This window comes from Ascaphus truei, chromosome 2, assembly GCF_040206685.1.
Source record: "Ascaphus truei isolate aAscTru1 chromosome 2, aAscTru1.hap1, whole genome shotgun sequence".
NCBI lineage: Eukaryota > Metazoa > Chordata > Amphibia > Anura > Ascaphidae > Ascaphus > Ascaphus truei.
In genome coordinates, this window is record NC_134484.1 from 323276155 (window position 1) to 323298044 (window position 21890).

General features: G+C 49.7%; 1 protein-coding gene across 2 annotated transcripts in view; it reads right to left on the bottom strand.

The window, feature by feature from the left end:
- HECW1 (HECT, C2 and WW domain containing E3 ubiquitin protein ligase 1) overlaps positions 1-21890 on the bottom strand; it is a 331172-nt gene that overhangs the window by 170422 nt on the left and 138860 nt on the right. For both annotated transcript variants that reach the window (XM_075586582.1, XM_075586583.1), the window contains one exon: positions 20761-20868. In XM_075586582.1, coding sequence (XP_075442697.1) covers positions 20761-20868 — 108 coding nt within the window. The remainder of the gene's footprint in view (positions 1-20760; positions 20869-21890) is intronic.

Consider the following 21890-nt stretch of genomic DNA (forward strand, 5'->3'; position numbering starts at 1 on the left):
TGGCAGCTTCTTGTCCGAGATGTTGTAAGGCTGTTCTCAGCAGCTTACTTTTAGTCTTTTTGGCCATAGATGTTACAGGGTTCTCATGCCATAGATGTTGCTAGGCACAACCTGAATTACAGGGGGCCCAAGTACAGGTGTAGCCAGACTTACTGTCCTCTGTGCCACAATTTTCACTGTGCCGGTACGGCTGCATTGCGGCCACAGATCTTGTAGCCAAAGGACAGTCTTGTAGCCATTAATCCAGGGGAAGGGAAATACAGCCCTGCACCTCTTACATTTACATTCAGCGAGCAGGAAATACGAATCCAGACGGCAGACACGGCTGCGCTGCTCATCTGAAAGGTGAGTAGTGGTATTCTCTCTCCCTACAGGATGGCTCATCGGGCAAATGATTAATTCAGCGAGGTCCCATTCAAAAGCAATGTATTGGGGGTGTATTTTTATATGTATTGGGGGTGTATTTTTATATGTATTGGGGGGGTGTATTTTTATATGTATTGGGGGGGTGTATTTTTATATGCACTGGGGTGTGTGGGTGTATTTTTATATTTATTGGGGTGAGTGGGTGTATTTTTATATGTATTGGGGTGGGTGTATTTTTATATGTATTGGGGTGAGTGGTTGTATTTTTATATGTATTGGGGGGTGGATGTTTATATGTATTGGGGGTGTGTTTTTATATGCATTCGAGGGGGGGTGTATTTTTATATGTATTGGGGGTGGGGTGGGTGTATTTATATATGTAACAACGAAAAGAAAAAGAAGAGCGTCCCAACTCAGCACTCAAGTATACTCAGAACAAAATGTTTTCCCTGACTCCCCTGCGGATGGACCACTTAATTGGAAGATCCCTTTGGACATTTTACTATCACAGTGTGGCATGGATGGTCTCATGGACTATGGTAACTGATGTGAACTGTTAACCATTGTTGATCCCATACTAACAAACAGTCTCTTTTTGGTACTGTGCCTGGTTTGCCTTGATTATACCAACTGCATTTACGGTATAGGTATATAATATATGTATTTGACATCAGCATGTATTAGGCAATTTGGTGCATGTGTTATCTATGCTTAGGGTGACCACCCGTCCCCCTTTTGCCGGTACAGTCCCGTTTTTTCGGGAGCTGTACCGGTTTTCTGTGTGTACCGGAAATGTCCCGGATTTTCCTCAATGTGTCCCCGTTTTTTTTTTTTGTCGCCGGCGGTGCGCGAGTAAGCTGCGGTGCACTGTGCGCTGTGCGCGAGTCTGCGGCGGCGCGGAGGAGGAGACTGCAGCAGCCCCGCTGGTAAGTATTTTTTTTTTTTTAATGCCTCCCCCCCCCCGGCAGTTTCCTACCTTGTTGGCCAATCCCCTGCGTCCCGGCATTAAGCCCCGCCCCCCGGCATCATCCTTCACCAAGGACCGGCATGTAGAATGGATGGAAGGGCGCCGTGGGGTGGGGGGGTGGGGTTTAAGGCCAGCGTGCCTGGGGGCGGTGGGCAGGGCCAGGGTGCCTGGGGGCTGGGGGCAGGACCAACTTGCCTGGGGGCGGGGCTTCCGCTTCCTGCGGCAGAGCACACGTGGTGTGTGTCTCTGCCCGTGGCTCCTGACTCTTCTGCGCGGTGTCTCCCCCCCTCTGCCCGCCCGGGGGGATAGGAGGTGAGTTTTTGATCCTTTGCCTCCTGTCCTGGCGCTCCCTTCCCCCCCGGTCCCCTTGGTTCGGGAGATGGGCGCGGGGGCGGGCAGTGGTGGCTGCTCATGACTGCCTCTGTCTGTACTCCAGTGTGTGTGTACCAGTGTCTGTGTGTGTGTGTGTACCAGTGTCTGTGTGTGTGTGTACCAGTGTGTGTGTACCAGTGTGTGTACCAGTGTGTGTGTACCAGTGTCTGTGTGTGTGTGTACCAGTGTCTGTGTGTGTGTGTACCAGTGTCTGTGTGTGTGTGTGTGTGTGTACCAGTGTGTGTGTACCAGTGTGTGTGTGTGTGTGTGTGTGTGTGTACCAGTGTGTGTGTGTGTGTGTGTGTACCAGTGTGTGTGTGTGTGTGTGTACCAGTGTGTGTGTGTGTGTACCAGTGTGTGTGTGTGTGTACCAGTGTGTGTGTGTGTGTACCAGTGTGTGTGTGTGTGTGTGTACCAGTGTGTGTGTGTGTACCAGTGTGTGTGTGTGTGTGTGTGTACCAGTGTGTGTGTGTGTACCAGTGTGTGTGTGTGTGTGTGTACCAGTGTGTGTGTGTACCAGTGTGTGTGTGTGTGTGTGTGTGTGTGTACCAGTGTGTGTGTGTGTACCCGTGTGTGTGTGTACCAGTGTGTGTGTGTGTGTGTGTGTACCAGTGTGTGTGTGTGTGTGTGTACCAGTGTGTGTGTGTGTGTGTGTGTGTGTGTGTACCAGTGTGTGTGTGTGTGTGTGTGTACCAGTGTGTGTGTGTGTGTGTGTGTGTGTGTACCAGTGTGTGTGTGTGTGTGTGTGTGTGGGTACCAGTGTGTGTGTGTGTGTGTGTGTGTGTGTGTGTGTGTGTGTGTGTACCAGTGTGTGTGTGTGTGTGTGTGTACCAGTGTGTGTGTGTACCAGTGTGTGTGTGTACCAGTGTGTGTGTACCAGTGTGTGTGTGTGTGTGTGTGTGTGTGTGTACCAGTGTGTGTGTGTACCAGTGTGTGTGTGTGTACCAGTGTGTGTGTGTGTACCAGTGTGTGTGTGTGTACCAGTGTGTGTGTGTGTGTGTGTACCAGTGTGTGTGTGTGTACCAGTGTGTGTGTGTGCGTACCAGTGTGTGTGTGCGTACCAGTGTGTGTGTGTGTACCAGTGTGTGTGTGTGTACCAGTGTGTGTGTGTACCAGTGTGTGTGTACCAGTGTGTGTGTGTACCAGTGTGTGTGTGTGTGTGTGTGTACCAGTGTGTGTGTGTGTGTACCAGTGTGTGTGTGTGTGTGTGTGTGTGTGTGTGTGTGTGTGTGTGTGTGTGTGTGTGTGTGTGTGTGTGTGTGTGTGTGTGTGTGTGTGTACCAGTGTGTGTGTGTACCAGTGTGTGTGTGTGTGTACCAGTGTGTGTGTGTGTGTACCAGTGTGTGTGTGTGTACCAGTGTGTGTGTGTGTACCAGTGTGTGTGTGTGTGTGTGTGTGTGTGTGTGTGTGTACCAGTGTGTGTGTGTGTGTATGTGTGTGTGTGTGTGTGTGTGTGTGTGTGTGTGTACCAGTGTGTGTGTGTCTCCCTCTCTCTCTCTCTGTCACTCTCTCTCTCTCTCTCTCTCTGTCACCCTCTCTCTCTCTGTTGTCACCCTCTCTCTCTCTCTCTGTGTCACCCTCTCTCTGTGTCACCCTCTCTCTCTCTATGTCACCCCCTCTCTCTCTCTGTGTCACCCTCTCTCTCTCTGTGTCACCCTCTCTCTCTCTCTGTGTCACCCTCTCTCTCTCTATGTCACCCCCTCTCTCTCTCTGTGTCACCCCCTCTCTCTCTCTGTGTCACCCTCTCTCTCTCTGTGTCACCCTCTCTCTCTCTGTGTCACCCTCTCTCTCTCTCTGTGTCACCCTCTCTCTCTCTGTGTCACCCTCTCTCTGTCACCCTCTCTCTCTCTCTCTCTCTCTCTCTCTCTCTCTCTCTCTCTCTCTCTCTCTCTGTCTCTGTCACTCTCTCTCTCTCTGTTACCTTCTCTCTCTCTCTGTCACCCTCTCTCTCTCTCTGTCACCCTCTCTCTGTCACCCTCTCTCTCTCTCTGTGTCACCCTCTCTCTCTCTGTGTCACCCTCTCTCTCTCTGTGTCACCCTCTCTCTCTCTCTGTGTCACTCTCTCTCTCTCTGTGTCACCCTCTCTCTCGCTGTGTCACCCTCTCTCTCTCTGTGTCACCCTCTCTCTCTCTGTCACGCTCTCTCTCTCTCTCTCTCTCTCTCTCTCTCTCTGTGTCACCCTCTCTCTCTCTGTGTCACCCTCTCTCTCTCTGTGTCACCCTCTCTCTCTCTGTGTCACCCTCTCTCTCTCTGTGTCACCCTCTCTCTCTCTGTCATGCTCTCTCTCTCTGTCACCCTCTCTCTGTCACCCTCTCTCTGTCACCCTCTCTCTGTCACCCTCTCTCTGTCACCCTCTCTCTGTCACCCTCTCTCTGTCACCCTCTCTGTCTCTCTCTGTCTCTCTCTCTGTCTCTCTCTCTCATCCTCTCTCACCCTCTCTGTCTCTCTCACCCTCTGTCTCTCTGTCTCTCTCGCCCTCTCTGTCTCTCTCACCCTCTGTCTCTCTCACCCTCTGTCTCTCTCACCCTCTGTCTCTCTCACCCTCTGTCTCTCTCACCCTCTCTCTGTCTCTCTCACTCTCTCTCTGTCTCTCTCACGCTCACTCTCTCTCTGTCTCTCTGTCTCTCTCACTCTCTCTCTGTCTCTCTCACCCTCTCTCTCACCCTCTCTCTCACCCTCTCTCTGTCTGCCTCTCTCTCACCCTCTCTCTGTCTGCCTCTCTCTCACCCTCTCTCTGTCTGCCTCTCTCTCACCCTCTCTCTGTCTGCCTCTCTCTCACCCTCTCTCTGTCTGCCTCTCTCTCTCTCATCCTCTCTCTCTCTCACCCTCTCTGTCTCTTTCACCCTCTCTCTGTCTCTCTCACCCTCTCTCTGTCTCTCTCACCCTCTCTCTGTCTCTCTCACCTTCTCTCTCTCTCTCTCACCCTCTCTCTGTCTCTCTCACCCTCTCTCTGTCTGCCTCTCTCTCACCCTCTCTCTGTCTGCCTCTCTCTCTCTCATCCTCTCTCTCTCTCTCACACCCTCTCTGTCTCTCTCACCCTCTGTCTCTCTCACCCTCTGACTCTCTCACCCTCTGACTCTCTCACACTCTGACTCTCTCACACTCTGACTCTCTCACACTCTGACTCTCTCACCCTCTGTCTCTCTCTCTCACCCTCTGTCTTTCTCACTCTCTGTCTCTCTCACCCTCTCTCTGTCTCTCTCACCCTCTCTCTGTCTCTCTCACCCTCTCTCTCTCTCCCTGTCTCTCTCACCCTCTCTCTGTCTCTCTCACCCTCTCTCTGTCTGCCTCTCTCTCTCACCCTCTCTCTGTCTGCCTCTCTCTGTCACCCTCTCTCTCTCTGTCACCCTCTCTCTCTCTCACCCTCTCTCCCTCTCTCTCTCACCCTCTCTCTCTCTCCCTCTCTCTCTCACCCTCTCTCCCTCTCTCTCTCACCCTCTCTCCCTCTCTCTCACTCTCTCACTCTCCCTCTCTCTCTCACTCTCCCTCTCTCTCTCACCCTCTCTCTCTCTCACCCTCTCTCTCTCTCACCCTCTCTCTCTCTCACCCTCTCTCTCTCTCACCCTCGCTCTCTCTCTCACCCTTGCTCTCTCTCTCACCCTCGCTCTCTCTCTCACCCTCTCTCTCTCACACCCTCTCTCTCTCACCCTCTCTCTCTCTCACCCTCTCTCTGTCTCTCTCACCCACTCTCTGTCTCTCTCACCCACTCTCTGTCTCTCTCACCCACTCTCTGTCTCTCTCACCCACTCTCTGTCTCTCTCACCCACTCTCTGTCTCTCTCACCCACTCTCTGTCTCTCTCACCCACTCTCTGTCTCTCTCTCTCTCCCTCTCTCTCTGTCTCTCTCAGTCTCTCTCACCCTCTCTATCTCTCTGTCTCTCTCACCCCCTCTCTCTCTCTGTCTCTCTCACCCTCTCTCTCTCTCTCTGTCTCTCTCACCCTCTCTCTCTCTCTGTCTCTCTCACCTCTCTCTCTCTCTGTCTCTCTCACCCTCTCTCTCTCTCTGTCTCTCTCACCCTCTCTCTCTCTTTGTCTCTCTCACCCTCTCTCTCTCTCTGTCTCTCTCACCCTCTCTCTCTCTGTCTCTCTCACCCTCCCTGTCTTATCTTAACTGCCGTATACCTACACCGAAGTAACCTACCCTTCTTTCTTCTAGATCTGACTCAAGTTTCACACGGGAGACCTCGGAAGACAGGTAAGGAACACCTCCCCTCCAGTATAATACCTTGAGGGACTGCGGATCAGGTAAGATCCCAGGCGGGATTGCTGCTTTAGAAATTGTGAAGAGGCGGTGTCCTGACACTGGTTAAGGGGTTCAGAATCATTCACATCTGGGTTTTTTTTGTTCGATTAGTGAGGTCAACACACACACACACAACTATGTAGCAAGGACTAATGGTAGTAAGTATACGTGTACTACAATAAATAAACTGTTATGTAAAAAAAAAATGTCCCGGTTTTTCATTTTCAAAATCTGGTCACCCTATCTATGCTTGCTGTGTGGTTTTATATTTACTAGGGGTGAGGCCGGCCTTGTAGGTTCAAGGGGTTATTGTTAATCCCTTGTTCTACATACATTTTGTGCTTATAGGCTTTTTCCCCTTGCCTTGGGTATTAGGGGTCCATCAGTATCTTCATAGGGGATTTTCCCTGTCTGATACATATTCTATCACAGGAGGAGGTCAGGGTTTGTTTTAATATTTTTTGTATTTTCTGTTTGATTATTTGTGCTGTTAAATATGAGTATACTTGTGTGCTGAGTTGGGACGCTCTTCTTTTCGTTGTTATATTACTTCTAGTCCCTAGCACCGTTAGTGGTTATTATATTACTAATTTAAGTACTCATTATTTGCTTAGTCTGTTGCAGGCAGTTTGTCTTGTTGTAGTATTTATATATGTACTAGCTGAGAGACCCGGCGTTGCCCGGGATGTAATGTTCCCGTTCCTCTCTCTCTCCTCCCCCCTCTCTCTGTTTGTCCCCCATTCACATCAATCCAGTCCCCCCCCTCCCTCAAAGGCAGGGGGGGGCGTCAAAGGCAGGGGGGGGGGGCGTCAAAGGCATGGATTCCTCCCCTTGCATTTCCTCACCTAGCAGCATTAAGTCCCTGCCGCCCTCCTCCTGCTCCTCGGGGATGTTGAGCCGTAGAGAGCGTGCTCTGGGAGGTAGGTGAGGAGGAGGGGGGGGAGAGGTGGGGAGAAGTGGGGGGGGGGGGAGAATTAGGGGGGGGGGGAGAAGTGGGGGGGGGGGAAGTGGGGGAGCGACACACGCGACACCTACCTGTAGTTCCGGGCGCCGCCATCTTCTCACTGGGCGCCGCGAGGGAGGAAGGGGGTCCTTCCGGGCGCCGCCATCTGTTCCAGTTGGAGCGGCGGCGGAGAGGGAGAGAGGTGAGTTGTAGCGGTGAGGGGGAGAGAGACCTGGCGTTGCCCGTGAGTAAAATTTCCCGCTCCCTTCTCTCTCCCTCTTTCTCCGTGTTCCCCAGAGGGGAGGGACGAACAGTGGACAGGAGGGTGTGGGGACGGACAGTGGACAGGAGGGTGTGGGGACGGACAGTGGACAGGAGGTGGGGGACGGACAGTGGACAGGATGGGGGGACAGTGGACAGGAGGGACGGACACTGGACAGGAGGGGGGGGGACAGGAGGGGGGGGACAGGAGGGGGGGGGGGGCAGGAGGGGGGGACGGACAGTAGACAGGAGGGGGGACAGTGGACAGGAGGGACGGACAGTGGACAGGAGGGGGGGCAGTAGACAGGAGAGGGGGAGGGGGGGGTGGACAGGAGGGGGCAGTGGACAGGAGGGGGGCAGTGGACAAGAAGGGGGGCAGTGGACAGGAGGGGGGGCAGTGGACAGGAGAGGGGGGGGAGGTGGACAGGAGGGGGGGCAGTGGACAGGAGGGGGGGCAGTGGACAGGAGGGGGGGCAGTGGACAGGAGGGGGGCAGTGAACAGGAGGGGGGGGGGCAGTGGACAGGAGGGGGGGCAGTGGACAGGAGGGGGGGCAGTGGACAGTGACACACACACACACACACACACACACACACGTCTCTGTTGATGCGCCCTTTCTCAGTTCCGTTTGGCGCCGGAGGTGAGGGAGCGACACCTACCTGTACTTCCGGGCGCCGCCACCGTCTGACTCGGCGCCGCGAGGGAGGAAGGGGGTCCGCCATCTTAGGCGCCGCGTGGCAGCTGCCTGTTCCCCCGCCGGGGATACGGGAGAGGTGATTTGGAGCGGGGAGAGGTGATTTGGAGCGGGGAGAGGTGATTTGGAGCGGGGAGAGGTGATGCCGCTGGGGAGGGGGAGAGTTCAGTTTGAGCGCCGCTGGAGAGGGGGAGAGGTGATTTGGAGCGGGGAGGGGGGAGAGGTGATTTGGAGCGGGGAGGGGGAGAGGTGATGCCGCTGGGGAGGGGGAGAGGTGATTTGGAGCGGGGAGGGGGAGAGGTGATGCCGCTGGGGAGGGGGAGAGGTGATGCCGCTGGGGAGGGGGAGAGGTGATTTGGAGCGGGGAGGGGGGAGAGGTGATTTGGAGCGGGGAGGGGGAGAGGTGATGCCGCTGGGGAGGGGGGAGAGGTGATTTGGAGCGGGGAGGGGGGAGAGGTGATTTGGAGCGGGGAGGGGTGATTTGGAGCGGGGAGAGGTGATTTGGAGCGGGGAGAGGTGATTTGGAGCGGGGAGGGGGAGAGGTGTGTGTGTGTGTGTGTGTGTGTGTGTGTGTGTGTGTGTGTGTGTGTGTGTGTGTACCTTTGGCCCGTCACTCCGCCTCAGGCCAATGAGAGGTGTGGGGGGCGGGCCAAGGGGGTGGTGTGTGTGTGTGAGGCCAATGAGAGGTGTGCGGGGGCGGGCGTGCCAAGGGACCAATGAGATTGCCCCTAGGGACACCGGACATCCAGGCAGGCATGCAGGCATACAGTGCTTTCACTAATATAGTATAAGATTGGGCTGGGGTGGGTGTATTTTTATATGTATTGGGGGGGGGCCAGGGGGGGTTGGTGTACTTTTATATGTATTGGGTCCCTGATCTAGGGATCCCTGGTAATGAGTGCCATGCACATCGTCTTTAGAAAAGATAGAAAACTCCTTTCTCTATATTATTACAGTGGCCCTTCCAGATAAAGAACACTTCCCTAACTACAAAATAAAAGGTGACCATGCTCAACACAAAGTTACACATGTAAAGACATACGTTTGACACTGAGACTGAGAAGCGGCCAAGCACCTGCCTAATTTCTTTAGCAGCTGTAGCACCCTGGGGGTAAGGTACAAAATATGTCTTAGTGAGTTCTGGTCCCTACAGGGAGTTAAGGGGTTACTTCTTTACAGGCCCTAGTATGTAATTTATTTCAAGTAACCATTTTCATGTAACCAATCTTATGTTGCAGGTTGCTTAGCTCAGTGATTGGTCAGTCATTTCCTTCTAGAAGGTACAGGAAAGATCAATCATTTAGGGGATAATTTAGTTAAGTAGCTTTCTTCTTTCTGCCCAGCAACAGGGGTTGGGAACGAGTTTATAAATGTTTGGGGATTTGGATATTTTCCTCACATCCGAGGAGGAACAAGAGGAGGGCTCTCCGGGCTCCCTTAGCTCTGTTACAGGGTGGCAACTTTATTTGTTTCCTGCGTTTGAACAAGTTTCCCAGCTTAGGGTACAATTGTGTAGTGAATATAGTGGTGCTCAAACAATCAGATATTGCTCTATAGTCAACTTATTGATAGAATCTATCAGTGTCCAGATGCTAATGGGATGTCCAATCTTATAATGAGTGCTGAAAAAGTCTGAGAGGGGTATGTGCCTAGTGGTGTCCACTTGACAACAACAAATATTGATACATAAATGAAGACCCAATCATAAAGCAATATATACAGCAATTTCCAGTTGAAGACAGGATATACTTTTTTTAATCAAGTTTGATCGTCATTTGGCTGTGCTCTGTCACACACTACAACCTTGGATTCCCATCTTAGGGGCCCAGGGAGACACAGCACTTTAGAGGAATTCTGCCACTGCAGGGAGTGGGTTCCTTACCGCAGGTCTTATGAAGAGGTCCTGGGTGTGACCGCTGGGAATTACCAGAAGCAAGTGTCCAGTACTGTCTCAGACAGTAGCAAAAGGCTTTTAGAGGAAGCTGAGCTACCTGCAAACCTCATGGTGGCGGGAACCAGAGTGCAGGTGTCTGATAATAACTCTCTTGAAAACCTGTGGAGTTGTTAACCTGAAGTTACCTGTTTAATAAAGTTCACAAATGTTCCTGGCGCCCATCACCTTTATTTCACTCATCATACCAGCCTGCACGGATTTCCAGCACACTGAGAACAAGGTAACACTGAGCATCTCTTACACACAAGGGACTATTTTGGTGTGGCCCTTTTCCGTAGCCGGGGAGGGGGATGGAGGTGTTACACAACATTTATATAGCAACATTGCATTTTCCACAGTTAACCACGGCCTTACTTTAAAATGAACCCTTGCTGATAGAATAAAGTGATCCCATTAAGGGGGTTACATAATGATGGCAACCATTACTATGCAAACAGAGAGCAAAGATAACAATTTAGATGACTGACAGTTTTATATTCAAACAGCATAAGTTAAAGATTGTAAAAAAAAAAAAACCTGTTTTTTTTTTACCATGGGAATGTAACAAAAATTACTTTAAAATACGTATTTTTGTAAGACTTTTAAAAAAAAATGTTAATGAGCTTATTCTATTAAACATGCCCCTGTCCTCCGTCTACTTTCATCTAAGGCCGCACAGCCCCTTTAATACTGAATCTTAGTCCTAGGCATAACTTCTTTTAATGTTCTTGCCCTTTATATAAATTATATGAAGTGCCCTGCAAAAACAGTGTAATTAAATAGCGTTTAATTAAAGTGATGTAATGAATGGGTTAAGATCAAATTGGAATATAAGGGGCTTGTTTAAATATAGCTCAACCCCGTTATAACGCGATCCGTTACAACGCGAATCCGTTTAACACGCGATGCAAGCGTGGCTCCCAATTTTCGTATTTATTTACAACACGATTATTGGTATCTTAAATACTTTACTGTACAATGCATACAATTGTACATTATTTCTAACGCTATCCGCTTATACCGCAATGTGATTCTTTGGACCCCAAGCACAGCGTTATAAGGGGGTTTAGCTGTATTTGAAGCATATATTTTTAGAAAACCAGTATGCATTGTCACTATTTTTATAGTGGTCTGTATAATTTATTTTGTTCCTAGCAAATCTTTACCTTTTTATTGGCGCCCCCGGAGTAATAAAGAAATCATGTGTGCTATGGAATCTTCAATATTAATGTTCATCAGCACTAAACATTCAGGCTCTCTCTTAAAGTGGAACCAGTGCTCAAAATACTTTTATGCAGCATCCTTCCCTTTTCACCTGCGCCTGTTTGGCCACAGATGTTTCCTCACAGACAATTGGGCCGCTAGGACAGTTCTCCCAGAACGACCCAGGCAGCAGATGACCCAGGGAGTCTTGGGGATGCTGGGTCATTTTGGGTAATATTTAAGTAAGTTAAGCTACACCAAACATGTATGTAGCAGAGAAATAGATATTTGAGCAGTATATGTCTGTTGTACATTGTTGATAGCAGCTAATCTACTCTATTTAAAAGGGGTTTCTAAGACACAGTCAAGATATGTGTCTTTTTGAACACTTAATGTAACTCAAAGTATTTTTTATAAGTATTTGGTGTTTAAGGGATTGGCCATGGGTACCAAAACCAAGTCCCTCTATACAAAACTGTTTTAGACTATTTTCCAATAAAAGGATCTTAACTTAATAATAATTTCTCATACATATTACTTAGGGTGACCATACGTCGCTGTTTAGCCGGGACAGTCCAGTTTTTTCATGTGCTGTCCCGGTTTCCAATTAATTCTCAAAATGTCCCGGTTTTTACTTGGGGTCCCGGCTTTTGGGGTTGCGGGGAGCAGAGGATGCTGGCTGCCCTCCCAAGCGGATGGGGGGGGAGGGGCGCGCGGAGATAGCAGGAGAATGCCGGCTGTGATTGGAGGATGCGGGGGGGGGAGTTTTGAAGAGGTACTGCAAGCCGGGCCTCCCCTTCCCTCAGCACTGCCCCCTCCCTTCTCTCCTCCAGTAATGCCGGGTCCTCCACTTCCTTAGGCTCCGCCCCTCTGTCCCTCCCTTTAGGCTCCGCGGGCTTGCCAATCTGCAATGGCTACCTATGCTGCTCCAGCAGCCCATCCACGGGCCCTAGGTAACCCATAGGCCCCCTTATCACCCCTCCCAGGCACCTTACCACACTTTGTGTGTGTGTGTGTGTGTCACTGTCTGTGTGTGTGTGTGTGTGTGTCTCTCTGTGTGTGTGTGTCACTGTCTGTGTGTCTCTGTCTGTGTGTGTGTCGCTATCTGTGTGTGTGTGTGTCACTTTGTGTCACGGTTTGTGTGAGTGTGTGTCACTGTGTGTGTCACTGTGTGTCACTGTCACTGTGTGTGTGTCACTGTGTGTGTCACTGTCACTGTGTGTGTCACTGTGTGTGTGTCACTGTCTGACAGTGTGACTGTGTCACTGTGTGTGTCACTGTCTGTCTCTGTGCGTGTCATTGTCTGTGTGTGTGTCACTGTCTGTGTGTCACTGTCACTGTGTGTGAGTCACTGTGTGTGTGTGTGTGTGTCACTGTCACTGTGTGTGAGTCACTGTGTTTGTGTGTCATTGTGTGTGCGTGTCACTGTGTGTGTCACTGTCTGACTGTGACTGTGTCACTGTGTGTGTCACTGTCTGTGTGTGTGTCACTCTGTGTGTGTGTGTCAATGTGTGTGTGTGTGTGTGTCACTGTGTGTGTGTGTGCCACTGTCACTGTGTGTGTGTGTGTGTCACTGTGTGTGTGTCACTGTGTGTGTGTGTGTGTGTGTGTGTGTGTGTGTGTGTCACTGTCACTGTGTGTGTGTGTGTGTCACTGTCACTCTGTGTGTGTCACTCTGTGTGTGTGTGTGTGTCACTGTCTGTCTGTGTCACTGTGTGTCACTATCTGTGTGTGTGTGTGTCACTGTGTTTGTGTGTCACTGTGTGTGTGTCGCTGTCTGTGTGTGTCACTGTGTGTCACGGTGTGTGTGTGTGTCACTCTGTGTCACTCACTGTGTGTGTGTGTGTGTGTGTCACTGTGTGTGTGTGTCACTGTGTTTGTGTCACTGTCTGTGTGTGTGTCTCACTGTCACTGTGTGTGTGTCTCACTGTGTGTGTGACTGTCACTGTGTATGAGTCACTGTCACTGTGTGTGTGTCACTGTCACTGTGTGTGTGTGTGTGTGTGTGTGTGTGTGTGTGTGTGTGTGTGTGTGTCACTGTGTGTGTCACTGTGTGTGTGTGTCTCTGTGTGTGTGTGTGTGTGTGTGTGTGTCACTGTCACTGTGTGTGTGTGTGTGTGTGTGTCACTGTCACTGTGTGTGTGTGTGTGTGTCACTGTCACTCTGTGTGTGTCACTGTGTGTGTGTGTCACTGTCTGTCTGTGTGACTGTGTGTGTGTGTGACTGTGTGTGTGTTTCACGGTGTGTGTGTGTGTGTGTGTCACTCTGTGTCACTGTCACTGTGTGTGTGTGTGTCACTGTGTGTGTGTGTCTGTCACTGTCACTGTGTGTGTGTGTGTGTGTGTGTGTCACTGTGTGTGTGTCACTGTTTGTGTGTGTGTGCCTCACTGTCACTGTGTGTGTGTCTCACTGTCTGTGTGTCTCACTGTGTGTGTGTGACTGTCACTGTCACTGTGTGTGTGTGTGTCACTGTGTGTGTGTCACTGTTTGTGTGTGTGTGTGCCTCACTGTCACTGTGTGTGTGTCTCACTGTCTGTGTGTCTCACTGTGTGTTTGTGACTGTCACTGTGTATGTGTCACTGTCACTGTGTGTGTCACTGTGTGTGTCTTACTGTCACTGTGTGTGTGTGTCTCACTGTCACTTTGTGTGTGTGTCTCACTGTCACTGTGTGTGTGTGTGTGTGTGTGTGTCACTGTCACTGTCTGTGTGTGTGTCACTGTCTGTGTGTCTGTGTGAGGCTGTATCCTCCCCTCCATATTCCATCAACATGGCTGCGCGACGTCACGTAACGCACATTGCCATAACAACGAGACGCTCCATGACGTCACGCGGCATCAAGTTGACATGACAACGGGACGTATTATGGCGCAGAGGCATCACGTCATGCCATCTTGTCATGGCAACATGTCACCGCCTGACGTCAGTGTCTCATTGTCATGGCAACGGGGTGTGTCATGTGATGTCATTTGTTTTATAATACATTTTTTAATGTGTCCCGGTTTTTCATTTTGAAAATCTTTTCACCCTATATTACTATGAGTGCATTCATTAGGGAATCTTTGTTTGTGTTTTGAATGTCATTTTGGGTAATGCCGATAACTGCAACCTAGGACCTTTACCCCGTACCATAATCCTAACTTGAACCCCTAAACCCTAACACGCCTCCTAACTTTAACCCGTAAACCCTAACCCACATCCTCACCTTATACCCTAACCCTAAAAACCCTAATCGCAAACCCCTAACTCTAATATTCCTAACATAACCCCTAATCCCCAATCCTAACCTTAACTCCTAACCCTAAATCCTAAAAATCCTAAACCCTGCAGCAAACCGGCCGTGGCGAATTGTCCCATTCTCATCATCTGAGGGCTCAATCTCATATGCAGATGTGTGTAGCAGGCTTCCCCCTGGCCCCCCTCACCTCCGCAGGAGAATGGGGATCCCTGTTGTATGTCGGGGAGCTGCGGGGGAGATCGCGTCACCGGGGGCTCCTGGTGGCATACACAACAGGGTGCCGCCATCTTGGATGCATTTGTGCATGCGCGGAGGTTAACGCATGCGCAGAAGAGTTGCGGTGGCCATTATAGTGAGCGTGAAGGGGCAGAGATGGCGCTCCATAGCGCAGCGACTCCCCAAGGTCACGCATGCGCAGAAGAGAGCAGTGGCGGCCATTACAGCCAACATAGCGCACGCAGCCCCAATAATAGAAAGGCTCTCCAGGGACTACAGTTACCAGCAACCCCAGGCTGGAACCCAGGTGACACCAGGGAGCCAATGTAAGAGTGAGATTCTCCTGAGCAGAGATATACATTGTTGCGAGCATTGAGAGAGTCAGTTGGATCCAGGAAGAGATTGGGGAAGGTAGTGTACAGATAGCAGTGCTCTGCTGTACTAGGCCAAAGACACCCCAGGCCCAGGTAGGCCCCACTCCCCACTAGGTTTAGTCAGGGACACAGCTGCAGTGCTGTGTGCTCTGACAAGAGTCAGTGTTGCACTGAATCATTCTCTGCAGAGACAGAGACTGTCTGAGCGGTGAGCTTGCTCAGAAGGAGACCCCCATCGCTGAGGCTTCGGCGCTGGACACAGACGGGTCCTCTTACACAGTTCTGCGGTACCCGGTTGCAGGAGCACCGGGCAGGTATTATCCAAGTCACCAAGTGCACCACCTATACACTTCATCTTAGTCGGCAGCGCTGTCCCACACGTGGGTGGGTTTGTGGGACTCTTGGGACATTTGGGTACAAGGACTTTGGGAATACAGTGTGGGGTTAAGGCCCTGCGAGGCGGAGGATAGTTGTGCTTAGTAGTGTTACAGGGTGACACTGATGTTATGCACTGTTGATGTCATGGTTGATGCATGTCTATTATGTGATGTTATTATCTGCATATAGTAAATTGTTATACTTATACTCCTGTGTATGTGGTTACTATATGTGGGTCCTGTGTAGGGAACATTCTACACTCCTAGAATCCTACACAGGTGGAGGCGCTGTAAGTAAGATCGTTCCAGAGGATTCACCCCAGGCTCTCACTGGCGGAGGCTCAGGCCTCCTGTGAGCCTGACAGGTATATTGCACAACACCTGGTAACATATAGGTCCCCCCTCACATGCACTCTATATGCGATTGGGTGGGGGAAAACCCGTTACATTTGGAGGCGCTGCTGAGATCAGACCTGGGGTGCCCTATTCTATTTTTGTGTCAAATTGTTCACCATGGTTGTGTTGTCAAGACGGGAGCTTTTTGTATGGGCCTTTAAGCGTAGCACGACTTAGTTGCCGTTGTCAGAGTTCCTGCTTGTACACTGGCGACACACTTTATTCGAGCTCGGCTAGTCCCACGAATTCGGGTATACCCGGGTGTATTGAGGTTTGTGACTGTTTTCTGCCCGAGTGCATTGAGTTATTTTCCAGGCAGGGATTGAAGCATTTTATTCCCGCTGGCTGCAATACTGCACAGTACATATATATATACTGCATTACAATTCATGAATTTATGCCATCTGGTAGACACGCGAAGCATTGCAGCCTATTAAATCCTAATCATTATCATTTAATAGATCAGCCGCCCGTCAGCCAGGCATGAACCCAGGCTGGGAAGGCAAATGCAACGGGGCTTGTCAGAGGTGAGGAGCGGCGCATTCCAGGTATCTGCCAGGTACATACCGGGTATTTGCTCGAATAAAGTGTGTCGGTGCAGTATACCCAAGCTAGATGTCCAGGAGCGTGTCCGAAGACTCCCCGGGCTGGCTAGTGCTTGGGTCATAGGGCGAAAGTATGATTCACCCCCGCTATGGAGTGCTATACCGATAGATGTAGGTCATGCCATATGTAAGGAAGATGGCCCCCAATTCCTAAAGCTGCCCAAGGCCCCGACCGGTGGGTGTCCATTTATCTACCCTGACCTAGCAGTCTCTTTGGAACCTTTCCTTCCCTGTCTGGCACGAAACACAGAGGCCCCACCTGAAACCACCCCCTTATCTATGCAAAAAGCTGCAGTGTAGTTAATGGGACTGTGCACAAAATGGAGGCTTCCTCATCAGAGAATGCCGACAGTGAAACACCTAAAATGGCGTCTCCTGCCAAATCATGAGAGCGCACTTGTTGCTGACTGCAAGCCTGCACCAAATTGTGTTGCAAAAATCTGTCCGGGACTGGCGGGAAAACCAGAGCTCCGCCCCCACAATGTGAGTGACTCAGTGCAGAGCCAGAAACAATCCTTGAAAGAATGTGCCGCCCCTCCTTTACATTCCACCAGGGAGAGTGAGCACATTGAGCAGCAATCAGCAACTACTGTTCACCATAAGAGAGGTACAGGATGCAGTGAAACACACCCTCAGTTGTATAGAACCTGGCTAGGGCAAGGAATGAATATACCCTTTCTTTTTTGTCCGTGCTTACAAAAAGACTTGATTATATATGATGGTATGGACGCCAACATATTTCAGCTACCCATGGATGTCCAGATGACACAGGTGGGCGAAGAGGTGTGTGTACAATGTGTCAGTACCAAGTGTGACTGACCATTTTGTGAATTGACCTGAGGACCCCAGTGTGCCTACTGCGGGGCACAGTTCCTGTTTCCCAAGCTGCTGCGGCCTACGGAACCCGCCAAGAAAGAAGCGGTCAACTTCAATACTGGGTCGGTCAATGCAGGTAATCAACTTACCCCCCCTCACAGAAGTTTCGGGGGCTCAAGCACTCTAACCGCGGTTCCAGATCCGGTTCCAGAGTCGGTTCCAGAGCCGGAACTAGCAGAGAAAGCGGTGACGACTTCTCTACGGGGGTGATCAATGCTGTTAACCCCTCTACTGCAACCACAGAAGTTTCGGACCCCCCACGTGCTATAACCCTGGTTCCAGACCCTGCTCTAGAACCGGAAGATTTTCAAGCTACCTTGATCAAAATGGACAGCTGCGACGCTGTGGTTGCACCGAGTCAGTATGCTATAACAGATGTTCCAGGGGGTCCGTGCACCCCGGTTCTAGACTCGGTTCCACACTCAGGACTGCAGATTCCAGAACCGCAGATTCCGGAATCACAGGGTAAGGTGTCTCTACCCCCACCCTCTCTTAGTGATTCCAGCGACCAACAACCCACCGTGGTGATGCGCCAGCCGGCGGACCACCCAAGTGAAGCTGAGGACAAAGAGCTAACTATCTCATCTGCTGCAGATCCTGCTGTGGGCCCGTGTGCCCTACAATGGCCAATCCGGCCTACTACAATGGTACCATCGGTCCCAGGCTTGGGATCAGTACCTACCGACCAAAAGGGTGAGATAGTACCTGACAGTGTTCCAGATGAACTGATAACCGTCAGCAACCAGCGGAGCGGTGAGGCACCAACCCTTTACTCCCTGCAGGATGTGATGGAGATATCCGGTGAAGAGGTCCTGCTCGGCACTTACTTCTACTCAAAGGATCACCAAGCTCATCTGTCTCAAGATCCAGATCTCGTGATGTATCCAGGAGACGTCACTTCAGAAGTGACTGATGGAGCAAACCAGGACTGTGCTGTGCCAGCTAGGGTAATAATTGCCTCCTTCATGTGCAACATAGAGCGCTTCATTCACCATGTGGTGAACCTTGGAAAAGGTTAAGACCTCCTGGTCTATCGCATCCATGCCGCGGATGGCCGGGTAAAGGTCTGGCCAAGAGACACTGTACTGTTCCTTCCACCAGGGGGAGGAAGAAGTATTGAACCAGTGACTGTTGCACCTGAGCATTATCTCCAAGAAATTACCCAAGAGATTACCAGGCGGAGGCTCACAAAAGTCAAAGTGAGGTACCACCACACCATCAGTTAGGGGCACCCCCCAATTGGTCTCAGCAAACAGCTAACACTCAGCTGCCTCGGGTATCACTGTGGTTGAGTTATGTACTGTTGACGTTAAAGCACCTGTGATAAGTTTTATATATACTACGTACTGCATTTTTATTATATAACTTTGTGCTGTGTGATGCTGTCCTCCAAGCGGGGATGTTGGTATTTCCACAAGGGGGAGATTGTAGCCAGTGTCCCTCCGGTCCCCCTGTCTCCCGGTTCATTTCCCCCATGCGTGTGTGCTGCTGCGGGGTGAGCGCATCGGCGGGGGGTCCCGGTGGCATCAGTTAAGGGCGCCGCCATTTTGGATGTGCTTGCGCATGTGCGGAGGCGATCTGGCGGCCATGTTGTGGTTGGCGCGAGCTTCGCGCAATGCGCAGAGGTTGGCAAGGGTAGCAGTTGCCATTACAAGTGTGCAGGAGCTCCTGGAAGTTGCGCAGGCGCAGTTAAGCGTAGCGGCGGCCAATACAGCTTCGCACATGCGCAGTAGAGATCGCGCACGTGGCCCCAATGTTAAAGAGGTCCTGAGTGGACTACATCTCCCAGCAGCCTCTGGGGACTGCCCTTTCACCCAGATCACATGCAGCCAGATAGCCACTAAGGTTTACAGATTCTCATGCTGCATGTGGATACATTGTTGTGTGCTGAGTGAGGAAGCAGACAGTGAAGCACATGAGGCAGTTAGACTGAGGAGACAGTGGGGGAAGGAAGGGGGGCAGAGAGCTGCGAGCTTCTGCCCTGGGCCAGAAGTACCCCGGGCTAGAGTTGAGGCCCTGACTCCCCACTAGTGAGGGTGGGTGTTCATAGGGATAGGCCCTTAGGTAAGGACCCTGTGCCCCTTCAGCTGTGTGCTAGGCAGGGACTTAGTGATAGGCCCTGCTGCAGTTCCTTAAGGCAGGGACCCCAGTGAAAGTGTTGCTGCATGTTCCTCTATGCTGTGTTACTGATCCAGAGACTGTCCTTACGGTGGGACGTCCGGCTGGACCCCATCCAACGTGGAGGTACAGATCAGCGCTGGACCAAGCAGATCCGGTAGACCCTCTGCGAAGACACCCAGGTGCAGGGGCACCTGGGCAGGTATTTAGACCCTTCCACACGTGCACCAACTTTACCTTGCTCCTCACATGTGACAGGCCTGTTCACACACTTGGGTGGGCTTGGACTCTCTGGACACGGGGTTGGGAAGGGGGTGTAAAGGTATAGCCCAGTTAGGGGCTAAGAAGGTTATAGCCCAGTCAGGGGCTAAGGTTATAGCTGCCAGCTTGAGGCAGAAGGTGGCCTCTAGATATATTGTTGTGTATGCTGATGTGTATTGTGTTATGTTTGATTCTTCATATCGTAAACTGTTATACTTATACTCCTGTGTATGTGGTTACTATATGTGGGTCCTGTGTAGGGAACATTCTACACTCCTAGAATGCTACACAGATGGAGGCGCTGTAAGAAAGATCGTTCCAGAGGATTCACCCCAGGCTCTCACTAGCGGAGGCTCAGACTTCCTGTGAGCCTAACAGGAATTGCACCACACCTGGTAACATATAGGTTCCCACTCACATGCACTCTATCTGCGATTGGGGGTGGGGGATATACCCGTTACATATGGTTGCAATTTCCCTAACTGGAGACTGCTTAAAAATATGAAGGACATTGAATGAGACAGGCCTGTACTGTGGCTCGAGGCAAAACAAAGCCCTAATACGATTTCTATCATAAGCCTGACAAAAATTTTCATTTTACATTTGAAAATGTTTGGAGTTTGAGCCATTGGAAAATCTGGGTCACTGGTAATCTGACTGGAGTTCTAGAACATGGGACCCGAGCCTAAAAATTGTACCATGAACCTTGATGAGATATTGTTTGTATTGCTATGCTTAGTTTTGACCAGGGGATAAGTTGATCTCACGCAGTGCTGCACACAGCTGAGATGTGAACAGACACTATGCTACTTACATCTGCATTTGTTGTTTCATAGTGTAACATGATCATCAGTAACTAAGGTATGACTCATCCACGAAATACAGCAGCATGATTTTATCTTGGGTATTCCCATACTGTACTTCTTTAATTCACAGAACACTGACCTTGGCCCCTTGCAGACGCACTTACCAGAACACCTTCCTCCTGTCTCTGTACGTGCTTCCTACTTATCATTTAGATTGTAAGCCCTTCGGGACTCATTTTCCTAAATGTTACTGTTATGTCTGAAGCACTTCTTCTCATTAGGTGTTATTTGTATTATTTGCTATTTATATGATAGTCACGTGTATTACTGCTGTGAAGCATTAATGGTGCAATATAAATAAAGATATACATACATAGATACTGAAGAAGTAAACTAGTCTTATGCTATCAAAAATTAATGAACGGGCAGATATCAGTAAATCTTGTGGGTAAGATAAATGTTATATTTACTTTGTAACTGAGACATAGAGGAATTTTGAAGAATGTATAACTTACGCTCCACAAAGTAAGAGCTGGCATCTATCTTCCAGACAATCTGACCTCTGTGAGAGCCATTGACACCACGGTTTTTGTAGTCCAGGAAATTTTCTGATAGGACCTCATCTGTGTACAAGAAATATAAAAATATGAGAGGTGCAGAACATAATATAATGAAAACATTATGCTACATAGTGTAGTATCCAATAGATAAAGCCAGCTGGTGCCTGCTAAAGGTAAAAAGATTTAGGAGACATACAATATATAAATCACAGGAACTGTTAATGGAAAAAAGGAACTGTACCATAGAAATGTTTATACTGTGCCAAATATATTTTGTACATTTTGTACATTATATGCATTTGTAGAAAAAAAAACAAATTGCTACTTGCTTCACCTATCAACACAATATTTATTATCAAAAAGGCATCAGGTGCACCTAAGGGATAATGTATAACAAAAAACAAAGTGAGATCCAGACTAGATTCTCAAGAAAGCACCTATCACAGCGCAGGCACAGGCCACATTGGAAAGGGGAAGAGAAATAACATTTGTAAAGAAGATGTTCGAGATATATATATATATATATATATATATATATATATATATATATATATATATATATACATATATACATATATACATATATATACACACATACAGTAATTTTGTGTCAAGTCTGCAGCTACTCCAAATAGCTTGCAGATAGATGGAGAGTTGACGTGTCTCCAAAGATGATAAACTCACAAAAACACCAGCAGGAAAAAACTGAAACAGGTACTAATATGAGCCAGAAGGAGCTTTTGGCATTAAAAGAACTTGAAAATGAAAATAATATTGTGATCAAAGCCTCGGACAAAGGAGGAAACATGGTCATCCTTGATAGGGATGACTGTGCCAAGGAATACAAACCTCTTTTTTTCTGACCAATCCGGCTATTGAGTCCTAAACACTGATCCTACGGTGGAATTCAGTAAGACACTAGTAACTATAGGAAGGTCTGGACAATAAAGTGCTCATCAAACAGGAGTTTTGTTTAATTTATGTGAATTGGCCACCTTTTACCATTGCCCAAGGTGCATAAGAATAAATTCCCTACACCAGAGACCAATTGTCTCTGGGTTAGGTCATTTGATGGAGAAAGCCAG